The 12,935-nt window shown below is 40.4% G+C and overlaps 2 protein-coding genes across 12 annotated transcripts in view; one reads left to right on the top strand and one right to left on the bottom strand.

Moving 5' to 3' along the window:
• ITGB3BP (integrin subunit beta 3 binding protein) overlaps positions 1 to 6,624 on the bottom strand; it is a 35,511-nt gene extending 28,887 nt beyond the window's left edge. For all 7 annotated transcript variants that reach the window (XM_074875851.1, XM_074875846.1, XM_074875845.1 and 4 more), the window contains exons 1-2: positions 6,470 to 6,624; positions 1,522 to 1,564 (exon numbers count right to left, since the gene is read on the bottom strand). In XM_074875851.1, coding sequence (XP_074731952.1) covers positions 1,522 to 1,564; positions 6,470 to 6,474 — 48 coding nt within the window. In that variant the 5' untranslated portion in view covers positions 6,475 to 6,624. The remainder of the gene's footprint in view (positions 1 to 1,521; positions 1,565 to 6,469) is intronic.
• EFCAB7 (EF-hand calcium binding domain 7) overlaps positions 6,609 to 12,935 on the top strand; it is a 29,708-nt gene continuing 23,381 nt past the window's right edge. For 3 of the 5 annotated variants that reach the window (XM_074875841.1, XM_074875843.1, XM_074875839.1), the window contains exons 1-3: positions 6,609 to 6,746; positions 7,068 to 7,188; positions 9,185 to 9,372. In XM_074875841.1, coding sequence (XP_074731942.1) covers positions 9,186 to 9,372 — 187 coding nt within the window. In that variant the 5' untranslated portion in view covers positions 6,609 to 6,746; positions 7,068 to 7,188; position 9,185. Of the gene's footprint in view, positions 6,747 to 6,809; positions 6,961 to 7,067; positions 7,189 to 9,184; positions 9,373 to 12,643; positions 12,766 to 12,935 lie in introns of those variants that run through there. The other 2 variants (XM_074875840.1, XM_074875842.1) reach the window with 2 other exon arrangements.

The raw sequence follows: 12,935 nt of genomic DNA, 5'->3' as shown, positions 1-12,935 counted from the left end.
TCTTCACTACTAAACTCTTATTAAAATATCCTGATTTTAATCTCCTTCATTTGAAGGCATTTCTTGTGCCACTTGTACCACAGCCTATGTTCACACTCAGATACTTCACACAAACCATGTGTGTTTATTAACTTACATTCCTTCCTAGCATCTATAGCGTTATTTAATTATGGTACACTTTAAATCTTTGACATGTATCTGTCAGAGGCATCGTATGAACTAAAAAATCATAGTGTAAACCTACATTACTGAGATTCCAGTAGAAGTTTTTATCATTCAGATGGGCTTTTGTTAAGTTTTTTGCTGCACAAGAATCTGAATGCAGGTAACCACCAAGTAACTCTTTCTTTTTATCTTATGGGGAGGGGGCAGGGAAAGAATAGCTTTAAGGCACAAAAAGAACTGTGTGTAATTTCAGCTGGACCACTCATCTACAAAAACGTTACTACAGCCCAAGAAACAGATGCAAAATTACAGTCACAGCTGCATTCTGAGCAGAACAAGTTGGGTAATGGTACACTAAGCTGCTAATTAAATTGCTAATGATTTTTTTTAGTGCCACTGCGGTATTTTGCCACCTTTGTTTAAATTTAAAAAGAAAAAAAAAAGTATCGAGAAAATTTTTTAAATCGCAAACTTCTATTTTGCTAAATGCCAGGGAGACCTCCAAATACGTGCTGCATAGAAACAAATCTCTTCAAAATGACACAGACGTGGAGATTTATTGGGAGTTCATTTGCTGACCAGCTATTTCTGTCTAAATACTTTCCCAAAATTTTCCTTTCTTTAAACACTGCCATCCTCACAAGCTCTGCTGTATTGATGTCTGCAGCAACACCCACTGTTGGTAGGAGCAGATAATAAACTGACATATGTCATGACATGCTGGCACTGGGAGTATACTATAGCTGCATTTACAAAAAATAATAGCAACAGTACAATTTTATTTTTATTGTGATAACTGTGGTGAAATTTATTGCAGTGTTAGTACTTTATTGTTTCATTATGCCAGATTAGCTGAGGGAGGTAATTATATCCTTGACATGAAAATGCCTTTAATGTTTTCATTTCAATTTTGCAGTTTATAATATGCAGATTACAGCATTATCATAATTCCATATTGTTACATGTACAATTACATGGCAGAACATTTGCTTGCAGGATAATGGAGCTAATTTCTAATAAATGATTTCACTAAGGATCTTAACTCATTCAGCTCTTGGGTAAATAGTGATGGCAATAAAAATATGCATATTTCTTCATTATTTTCAAGTGATTCATGCAGGTGTACATTACTTAAAGCCAGGCAGTTCTACAACAAATGGAATACAATAAATTTTATACTAATATTTTCAGCAGTAATTTTCTGCCTTGTAAGGTTTTTCTAGACAACATCCAATCTGTAACAATATAAATGCAACTCTAATGAAGTATAATGTTTATATATGCAAATATGTGTGCATATAGATATATATACATATATATATAGCCCGATGATTTCATACACCAAAAAATACTTACATTATCTTTTTTAACAGTGTCCAACTTTAATGATCTTTTAACTCTGCAAGAGAAAAATATGGACAAGTTTTATGGTCATCTAGACACAAAGATTTCTGGTAGTAATGTCTATAATCTGTAATTTTAAAGACATTTTCCTTTCTTGTGTTTCACATTTTGTTATACTACACAAGAAAACTAATCTCATCCAAAGCAAATACATTAACTGATTAAAATACTGTGTAACAAAAACGTTGCTTGTTTAAAAGGATAAAGTGTTTGCATAAGAAAATCCAATTCTCCATTTTATACTAGAGATAAAAATCAAGACACTGAAGTGAAATCGCACTGTATATTTGTCTCTTTCTCAAAAACTGTAAACAATGAAAAAAATGCAAAAGCATTATCATTTACATACCTTCCGAGCAAGGGTTGAAATTATTTTGCCATTAGTAGAAATAATGTATTAGGCATTTAAAACACAGGTACAGCCAAGGTGAAAAAAGTAGTTCTTCCCATCATTTTAGCTCTTAACATGATTCAGTGCTACCAGACTATGACTTAACTGGGGAACAGATGCTCTATGTCTTTACAGGTCCCCAAACCATAAGAAACTATTTGCTAGTCTTCTTCACTATACTGATTCAGGAACATGCCAAGCTCTCTCTGCAAAATCTGCTCTGCTGAACTGGATGCCCAGCTGTTAATGGCAACGCTAGAAGAGGAAAGCTGAATATTTATAATACTTTATATCGTACAGCTGTCTTCTAAAGAGCAGTCATCAAAATTTTATTGAATGCAGACTAAATGCTCAAAGGAAAGAAAGGTCAACATAAATTAAGACTATTTTTCCCAGAGACAACTGAAACTTTTTAAGCACATTCCTAAATCTTAACAATAGTTTAAAGCATTATATAAAACAACGAGGAAAAAAATTTAAAATCTTTGTAAGAACAGTCCCCAAGAAACATTATATCAAATTAAACAAGATTTGGAAAATACATCATATTTCAAGAACTTATTTCACAGTTTTCATCTTGGAAAATAATGTTTTGACTTGTGGGGAATTAAGATGACCTCATTCCAAACATATCCTTTTAAAATTTATGTTTCTATTCCAAAACTATAAATTAAAATATTGGAAAAAATAGAATGAAAACACATCTTTGAAATATAACTCAGGTAACAGTCTTATATGAATACTGTTTTACAACTATCTCTATTACAAAAAGGGGACGAGAAGTATTCTGTCTTAAAAAAGCCAAGTAAACAGGTAACATTTAAATTAAAAAAGCGTGTGAACTTCTTGCCAATGGGCAGTCCAAGCTGTAACAGTTTGATGGAAATCTTTACAATGTATTCCTTTTTTAAATAGAAACCCATATTGCTTAAGGAATACAGACTCCATTACATCTTCCACCCCAGTGGCAGCAGAGAAACATTCTATTTATTAATACATCTACTCTGAAAGGATGCTCTAGGGGCCGATGCATTTGCATGTTATACTAAGGCATGTTTTGATGGAAGTTTTTATGATGGACTTCAAAAGAAGCTGGAAGCCAAACTATAGCAGAATCTGGACTCAGCATAGCTGTAGGATGAAGATAAATGAGAAACTACATGAAAATCCCACTAAATTATAAACATTTAGAAAACTCCTTAAGAGAGAAAGTTGTGGACTGGTCAAGACTATGTTCTTTAAAGTCTGTCGAGTCTGTGTACAGCAATAGAGGTGCAGACAGCCCAAATTTTTCTCTGCTGGCCTGCAAAACCCCTGCAAACACCCTGAGCTTTGGCAGCGAAGAGGCAGCCTCATTCCAGGCAAGCACTTCAATGTTGGAAGGAGCTGCATGGATACAATTTTGGCTTCGGGAGGTCAACTTTGCCTCGCTTTTCCCAATCCACCCTACCCAGCAGCCTGGTTTGCTTGTGGGCTTGTTTTCAATGCTTGTCTTTTTGATGCCATAATGTGAGAAGGTAAATCTCAAAATAAGTTAAAATTTGTGCTCTTAGCCTACACACAGTCCCTGTCTAGGACCACTGAAACAAAATTCATCCAGACATCTAACAAAATGGCCAAAGTGTCTTCTCTCAGATCTTTCAAAAGATGAACATGGAGAAAAAACGATATGTGTGCCTGGGTGTAAACAAAATTCCTAAAGTATTGTAGGAAACACCACGGCGGAAGAGCATCAGTTTTAGTTTGGTTTATCTTTTCTATATGGCTGGAAAATCCTTGCTTTGGCTATGGTGTAGAATCAAATGTCAGAGCATGAACAAGAAAAGGAGAAAGACAAGGCATATGTGGTGACAGTACACAACAACTTATTCACCTGAGTTTCCTACCCTTGAATTGGTAGCCTGATGAGGCTTAATTTATTTTCTTAACTATGCAGAGTATGAGGGCACGTTTATAGCTGGCTGTACAACCTGCAGTGATCATTTTGCCCATAATATGTATCCGGTTAAAGAACTACATATTACTTCTATAGCATATTGTTCATCCATCATTCCAGGTCATAGTGTCAGTTCCTTGCTAATACTGGGAGACCTTTACTCACTTGAAAAGTGCTTTGATGAAACCACTTATATGAGGAACTGCTTAACCATGAGAGTCTAGGCATGCAATTTAATTTTCTATAAAGAAACGTGGGTTTTTATATTGTTTTTAATTCCACATACACTTAACCTTCTCTTCTTCACAATTCATTTATGAATGAATGCAATGGTAACAGCCACACAGAGATTTAATGCACAAAAACCATAGAGAATCAGGGACTTGATTATATTATTTCATTAAAAATACCCTGGAGAGCATTGTAGTGCATTTTGAGGCCATTTCAGTTAGCTTCCTCTTAAGTTTCTGCTTTCTCTGGGGAAAAAAGAAAACACCTCTATGCTATTTACCTATTGCTTCATCTTCAAAACCTGCCAGCAAAAATACCTTATTAATTGAAAAAGCAGACAAAATACATGATCATTTTCCATGTTCAGCTTAAATGGCAGTTAAACTCAGTGTGCAGCCAGTGAGAAACAGACTTCATCACCAACAAATCAAAGCTTGTGTATTGGTAAGTGTCCTTTGTATTACTACTGTCTGGCATGATTACTTCAACTTATCATAGACTCACAGTAAGGTTTGGGTTGGAAGTGACCTTAAAGCCCATCTAGTTCAACCCCCTGGCCCGGGCAGGGACACCTTCCACTAGCCCAGGTTGTCCAAGGCCCTGCCAACCTGGCCTTGAACCCTTCCAGGGAGGGGGCAGCCACAGCTTCTCTGGGCAACCTCTGCCAGGGCCTCACCACCCTCACAGGGAACAATTTCTTCCTTCGATCTAATCTAAATCTGCCCTCTTGCAGTGTAAAACCGTTACCCCTCATTCTATCCCTACCCCTCTGATCAAGAGTCCCTCCCCACCTTTCCTGTAGCTCCCTTCAAGTACTGGGAGGCCGCTCTAAGGTCTCCCTGGAGCCTTCTCTTCTCCAGCTGAACCCCCCAACTCTCTCAGCCTCTCAGGGGAGGTGCTCCAGCCCCCCGAGCATCTTCATGGCCCTGCTCGAGCAGGTCCGTGTCCTTCTGATGTTGGTGCCCCCAGAGCTGGACCCAGCACTGCAGGGGGGTCTCACGAGAGCAGAGCAGAGGGGGAGAATCCCCCCCCTCGCCCTGCTGCCCACTCTGCTCTGGGTACAGCCCAGCACACAGGTGGCTTTCTGGGCTGCCAGCGCACATTGCTGGGTCATATTCAGTTTTCTACCCACTAACACCCCTAAGTCCTTCTCCTCGGGGCTGCTCTCCATCCCCTCCTCGCCCAGCCTTGTATTTGTGCTTGGGATTGCCCCGACCCATGGCAGGACCTTGCCCTTGGCCCTGTTGAACTCCATGAGGTTTGCCCGTCCCACCTCTCCAGCCCACCCCAGTCCCTCTGGATGGATCCTTCCCTCCCTCCCCTCCATCACACCACACAGCTTGGTATTGGCAGCAAACTCACCGCTGTCTGTGACGCTAACAAAGGTGTTAAACTTCCACTGGTCAAGAGAAAGACTGGCAGAAGTTGGAATCTATGTTAGCTCTAACACAAGTTATCTTTGAAATTGCATAAAGAGCTGTAAACTTGGACAATGTCCCAAGACTATATATCGGCAGCGTAAGTCTTACAGCCTCACCTTACTGGTGTTGAAATTAGCAACATCCTACACATTTTCTGTATTGTTCCCCAGAAGCTCACAGTTAGCAAAGATACACAAGAATCGCATCAGATTTACATGACTATCGCTTGATAAATTGCAAAGAATAGGAGAAATATGAACAGGATTTATTCCCACTGGAGACAATATGTTGAGATACAGCCTGACAGAAAAAGGAGATGGAACATGTCATGTCCTTACCACTGCAGGCCTGCAATACCTCCCCACAGCAGCCTTCGGCACAAAACCCAGGTGTCAAACTCTGCCCAACCAATCCGTAAGGTGGCTCCTGTCCCTCTTCCACCCCCTACCGCAGGCTTTATCCATAAGGTGTGCAGAGATAAACAAACTCCCCCTCGCCTGGGGAAGCCGGGAACAGCCATGTAACAGAAAGTATTACCCATGCCAACGGGCATCGCCCACCCAAACTCCGTCCGGATAATGGCTCTGCCCCAAGAAGCCACCATCTTAAATGTTTCCCGGTCCCATCCAACTACTGTAAGACAGAGCTAGAAACAAACCCCGTCCTTCCCCAGGCAGCAGCGTGCTCCTTCCCTCTCTGGGATAACCCGAGGGGCACATTTCTCCTCAGGGAACAAGCTCGCCGCCGCCCAGGGAGCCCGCAGGCCGCGGGGAGAAGCGCTCCCCCTCCCAGCCTCCCACACGGGCCCTGGCTCCATCGCCCGCCCGCCCCGCTCCAACGGCTGCCGGCCGCCCCTCAGCGGCCGCCCCGCGGGGAAGAGGAGCTTATCCGCTCCGCTGCCACCCCCCGCCCGATACCTACGACATTGCGGCGCCAGGAGCTGCTCCCGCCGCCTTTGCGGATCTCCCGCCGCCGTGCACCGGCCAAACGCCGCCGGCTGGAAACGGCGCTGAGAGGGCGGGACGCGGCCCCGGCAGGGCGGGCGGAGGCGCCGGGCCGGGCCGGGCTGGGCCAGGGGAGCCCGGCGCCCGTCAGGCCTGAGGGGCGGGAACCGACTCGCCGGGTCCCGCTACCCCCACGGTCGGTGCTGGGCAACGGGGGGAGCCGGGCCGGTGGCGGCCTCCCCGCCCCGGGGAAGGTTTGTGCGAGGCCAGCTGGGGCGGGAGGGGAGGTGTGGCCATCCCGGCCCCTCAGGGCTGCGGGGACCCCGGGCAGGGCGGAGGGTCCCCGACGGGCGGGCGGGAGAGTTGATTCCCATCTGGCGGGCTGGGGGAAGGGACTCTCATGTCTTTTGCGTGAGGTTGGATGGTAAATTTTGCCCAAGAAGACCCCTACGCCCACCGGAGAGGGAGGTAATGAGATTCATGTGGTAAAAGTTTCCTCATTTCAGTTTACAGTTGGACTCGATGATCTTAAAGGCCTTTTCCGACCTAAATAATTCCGTGATTCTGTGATTCAGGTGAGCGAGGCCTGAGCGCTTGGGCTCGGCAGTGTAAGAAGCAACGGCACGAAGCTTCCCTGCCGGTGTGTGTTTGCTGTGGGCGGAGGTGAACCTCGGCCACGGACCCGCAGCGGGAAAGGTCGGTATTGCCAAGAAGGGTATGACTTAATTCCTGGTTGGAAGAGGGTTTTTATTTGTTAGAATCATAGCAACTAAAATTCAATGTAATAGTTAGGCTGTGTCGTCCTCCTACTTCAGCTGAGGCCGGATTGCTCCCCTCTGTCTATTTTGTCTAAAGTGTCATTTGTCCAGTAAAAATTTAACAACCTAAGCCATGGGGCTGCTGGCAGTGCTGTCACTAAGCTATTGCTCACTGGATTTCTGAGCAATGTATTGGCAGCACTTCTTGGCAGAACTGTGGCCCACGTAAGAAATATCTCGGTAATGGGAAGTCTAAGGAGTATAAACAGAGTTCACATTTTATAAACTAGTTACTGGAAAATTAACATTTATTCTTCTTTTCCTCCTTGACTTTAACCCACTTCCATTTTGTGTGTGTAACACTGGTGCTTAATTATAGTGACACCCGTTTGCAGTAACCAGACTGTATCACAGTGTCCCTATGGGGTCCTTCTAATGCCAGTGTAATATTAAAGTGTCAGGCAGGCGGTCTGTGTATTATAAATAGGGTACTTCATCCATGATAAGCGATTATTATCTTTCTTTCCCAAGTGTAAAAGACCTATATAACTCAACAAGGTGCGAGTGATTTAGGCCTCCAGAGTAAAAATCCAATGAGTCCTGAAGGGGACCCTATGATGTCGTTGTCTTGTTGCTGAACTTGAGATATTCAATTTATTATACTGGAATATATTTTCTGAAGTCAACATTGGGTAAAATAATATGAGAGGCTGTTAGACCAACAGTACAACACGATTTAGTGTCCCTCTGTGATGGCCTTCTAAAAACCTTAATCACCCTTGGTAAAAGCAGGAGGCTGCTGTTAAAGTTTACTGGCCATTGGTGAGCAAACAGTATTAGCTACTGCTTTGAATTGTTTTAATAATTTAGAAAAAATGCATTTCATATTTTTTCCATTCATTTACAGTTACATGGGTAGTGTTCTTGTACTTAAAAGGCCTCAGTTGTGCAAAGTTTTATGCACGTTCTTAGCTTCAGACTTACTTATTTCTATTAGTTATATTTAGATAACCCATAAAAGTAGAATTGTGTGTTTAACTTCACATACTTGAAGGATTAACAGTTAAAATATTGACTGATTTTACTATTAGCTATATGTTTTATTGAGTTACAACTGTAAAAACAGAAAACAAAAGCCTGTTCTGGTATGGGTTGGCACCAGAAAAAAAACATGTAATCAATTCAATAATGATATCACTTTTTTAACACTGAATGTTATATGGTGTTTATGCCATTACGCAGTGTCTCTGCTGAAGCTGTGTAAAGCTACCCAGTTTTCCAGTGAAATCAGAATTGGCATTTTTTTTTCCACCTTTGCTATTGCTGGTGAACTGTAGCAAGAATGAGAGTGGCACTGGGAGCAAACCAGTGGTAGGTGTGACATGTTCATTAATTTATCATTGTGACAAATTATACTAAGCATAGAAATAAAGTCATGAGAGGCAACAAGTGAGCTTCTTCACAAATTCTCCCATTGTTTCTGTCACTTTAGCTAACGTGGCAAGAGTAGAGATTCTAGTGAAAATGTGTGGTAAGGACAAGTCCTAGCGGTTTATTTCTAAACAGGGATAGCAATGGCTTGTGTGACACTTACCTTGAAAATTTGTTTTTATGCTTTCAAATAACGTGACTATATAATCATTGTGACATCAAATATCTGAAATTAAAATAAAATACAATAAAATGAAACTTTTTGCTGCCAGTAAAGAATAAATTGTGAATAATAAATAGAGCTCAAGCTATTTTTGTCTGTGGATCTTATGGTGCTTACCTGTAAGTGTAGATAAGTATTCCCATCCCAGATTTAGAGAATGGAAAATATATGATCTAGATGTTAGGATAATTTGTGCTGGTCTGTGTTTCAGAGGACAAAGCACAGGCATTATTAAACAGGCAAGACTAACAAATTCTAACTGTAATTGTATTCTTCACAGAATGGCCAGCAGTCCTGACAATAATGCATCCCTCTCCGTTCAGAAAGTCACACGCTCAGAAAGTTCCCAAGCAAGGAAGTCCCAGCATGCTGAAGAAGCAATCTTTTACATGAACTGCCGAGCAGCTTACCTAACTGTTTTAAAAAGCAGTTTAGAAAATATTAAATCCAAAGAACAACTCAGTTTAGGTAATGACTAGATATTTTTTTCCCCGTGACTATTGTGTGTGATGATTACAGTGGGTAGTTTACAGTCAGCAGTTCAGTGGTGAGAGTATCCCAATGCATAAACTCAGTAACTGCTTTAAGGAATTTACAGTAGTTTTAGATAGGGTTCAGATTTCAGGTGTTGGTGGCTGTGTATTTGAAGACATTTTCATCATTTACCTGTTATAAAATATGTTGCACAGTGTTTTTATCAAAGTTTATAGAAGTTACCATTCCTCAAAGTTTTTAATTTTACTCAGATCCTTAATTTTTGATGCTAGGTGTTGGATGACTTATGGAAGTGGGAATAGTATACAGCGCTTTTCATCTGTAAATCCTTAAACTTGTACTGAATTACAGTGTTCATGTAGATGAAAATTAAAAGTTTTCGTTTTGTCATCCATTATATGTTTGTGTATAAGTGGTATTGCCATCTGCAGTACAACAGGAAAAAATATCTTTGAATGCTTCAGAAGGTGTTAGTAGATACTGAAAGCTGTGGAGCTTAACAACATTTGTTTTGAAAACCTATGGAATTTCAAAGTTCCTTGCATGAAATTATTAGGAAAGTTACAAAAGTTTGTCTGAAAAATGGTAGATAGGGCTGTGTATTGGAAGTTAATTTCTTTATGATATATCTTAGTGACCAAGTAAGATAAGGAAGGAGTAAGATAAGACTGAGTAATAACCTGTTCCAGTTGTGAAATAGGTTTCACTATCCCAGGTAAAATTTCTCAAGCAAATACAATACCAACTTTGCTATCTCTTGGAGCTGTAGGATTGTGTACTATGTCTTACCATGCTTGGGATTTGGGGTTTTTTTATTTTTTCTTTCTTACAGCATTTTTGTCCTTTCATGAAAAAGTTTACTCATGGTTGTATGTAATAGCATGGGATAGTATTAGGAAACTCATGAAAGTGTCTTTCAGTCCTATCTTCTACCTGGAGTTTTGTGATGTGAACATCTTAGCTTGCTTTATTAGAAAAAATGTTTCCAGCTCACATGGTTGATAGAGAAAGCATGAGAACATAAACCTTCAGTTAGATAAAGAGAACCAAAACATATCATTAAAAAAAATAATGATTTTTATTTTGTGGGTTTTGGGGTAGAGCTCAAAATGCATTTGGGATTGGTGGTAGTACACGTTGCTTTCTCAAGTCCTCCTCATAGATTATGATGCTGATAAAGGGTATGTGTGTTACAGCACTGCAGTCGTTTGTAATAAAAACCCCAAGCAATGGGTTAAAGGCAAAAACATGCTAAGCTATCAAATAATTTAATTATATCATAATTCTAGTGACTGTAATTTTTTTTTTTTTTGCTTATGTGAGGAAATATTTCTCACTAATGTCTGCATTGCCAGTGCCATTGGAAACCCCCACTATAAAAGCTGAGGGTACTTCTCTGCTGCACTTGATTGAGCTTCTTTCCCTACACCAGTACGTGAAATTCTACCCATTAGCACGCATGTTCTTTCAGCATGTGACTTAGTGTTATCCAGGCTTTCAGCTGTAACAAAAGTGCCTTTATAACATCCTAATGATAGTTTTGGATAATCTGGATTTTAAGATGGGAGTGGTGTGAACAAATGTTATCTCTTTTATATATGCTTTGGCTTTCATCTCTATCCATATGCCACTTCACTACATAGCAAGTGTTTGAGCATTTTGGTTTCAAGGTCAACTCAGAAAGGAGAATTAGTTGCTCAGGCTCCCAGTCTTTTCAGAGATATTTAAGAACTTCTTTCAAAATTTGTAAGCATTGAGAGTTATTATAGACTTATATTGCATCTTAAGTAAATTCTGGCATTTATCAAATGAGTGGTGCCAGTGTTTAAGCATTTCTTGTTACGTGATGTTTGGGTAATATTCTAAACTGTAAAATATTAGAGATGGAAATTTTATTTGTAGGAGCTTTACTTATACACAAATAGTAGCTTCATTTCCTGTGTTGTAGTATTCCTTGAGGTATTTAGCAGAATCAGTTTGTAAAGACATATAAAAGCTGCAATCTGATTGAACTTTCAGAAATACAAGCTTGGGAGGCATGTAGGGTATGGCAAGTGCTGATCTCCCTGGATGTATAAAAATACAGAATTGTCATCTATTCAAAGGATACTCTGTTAAATGTAAGTGAATACTGTGCTATACTGACATTTCTGGGAACTCGGCTATCCATGTAAACAAACACACAGAGTAACTGCCCTTCCTTGGCTGACCTTGACATTGAAATCCTTAAACAATTGCTATGTGCCCAAGTGTTGCGTGGATAAAGCTCTAAGATTTGGTGTGTTCTCCTGACTCCGCTTGTAGAGGTGACAGAGCAGAAATCTTTATTTAGTCCTTGGCATTCAATCGGAGATTAGCAACAAAGGTGTCTGGTTTTGTTTGTTTGTTTTTATGGTGACACAGTTGCCTATGGAGAATTGTAAGGATGGCACCACCTCATTTCACAGATGCTACTGAACTGACTTGGTCACTGGTCAGCTGGCTAAAAATCAAGCTGCCAGCCTAGGCAGAGATGAAGATCTCTTGTGTTTCCTTAAAAAACTTGATTATATGGGAAGATGTAAAAGCATCCCTCCATTTTCAGATAGACTGTGCATTTGGATTTAATTTCAATTTAACATAATACCTTCTTCACACTGAAAACTGATAAAAGGCTGTTTTCACTATAGACTTTTAACTAGATCCAGCAAATTAATTTTGAAGAATGCCAGGTGTAGGAGCAATGTGACTCATTGCATGTGTGGTATTGGCTGTTGGTCTTAACAGTGTATGTCTGTTGGTATCATTTTTCCTTTACATTTGAAATTCATGTCATGTAATTTGAATTGGTCAGTTCAAATGTATAGTTGTGACATAAAATATTGTTTAAGATAGATTCTACACTAGATCTCAGGTCTTGGCAGAGTAAGTGGAAAGACTTATGTGGATCTCAGTAGAAATGGGATCTAATAATGTGCAAGCTTACAAATAATAGGTTCTTGATATTAAGGCAGGGGATATAGACAATGGGCTGAATTTTACACTTGTCACTTGAGGAGACTGTCTTTGAGTTAATGGATATTTTGCTTAAATAATAGTTTGAACCCATTAACTTTCTTTAAGGGAGACATCCCTTGAGTTTAGTAGAACAGTGCACACTAGTAAGTGGAAGCTGCAGATCCAGAGCCTTTAAGCAAAATAATTCATGTGGTATTGTGTTATAAAAAGTCACAGACTGCTCTCTGGCTTCTTCCTTTTTCTGTAGAAGAAAATGGGTGTGATTCTCAGCAGTGAGGCATACATCATCTCGGTGCTGGATCATAGTTTGCGAGGGATGATCTAGGATGCCCGGCACTGCCTGTTTGATGACTCCTTTCAAAAGAATATGTGAGTGAGCTCATCTGCCCCTCAGGCTGCTTGAACCTCTCTGGTACAAACTGCAGAATTCAAGGCCAGGGAAGGTCACAGTCAGTCTGTATCAGTAGAGTACAAGATTAAGACTATAAGCAAAATTATCCTTCAGACCCGCTCTTCCCTTGGATGGATTGGGTTTAAAA

Source organism: Strix uralensis, chromosome 8 (genome assembly GCF_047716275.1).
Source record: "Strix uralensis isolate ZFMK-TIS-50842 chromosome 8, bStrUra1, whole genome shotgun sequence".
NCBI lineage: Eukaryota > Metazoa > Chordata > Aves > Strigiformes > Strigidae > Strix > Strix uralensis.
This window is presented reverse-complemented; position numbering and strand designations above follow the sequence as displayed.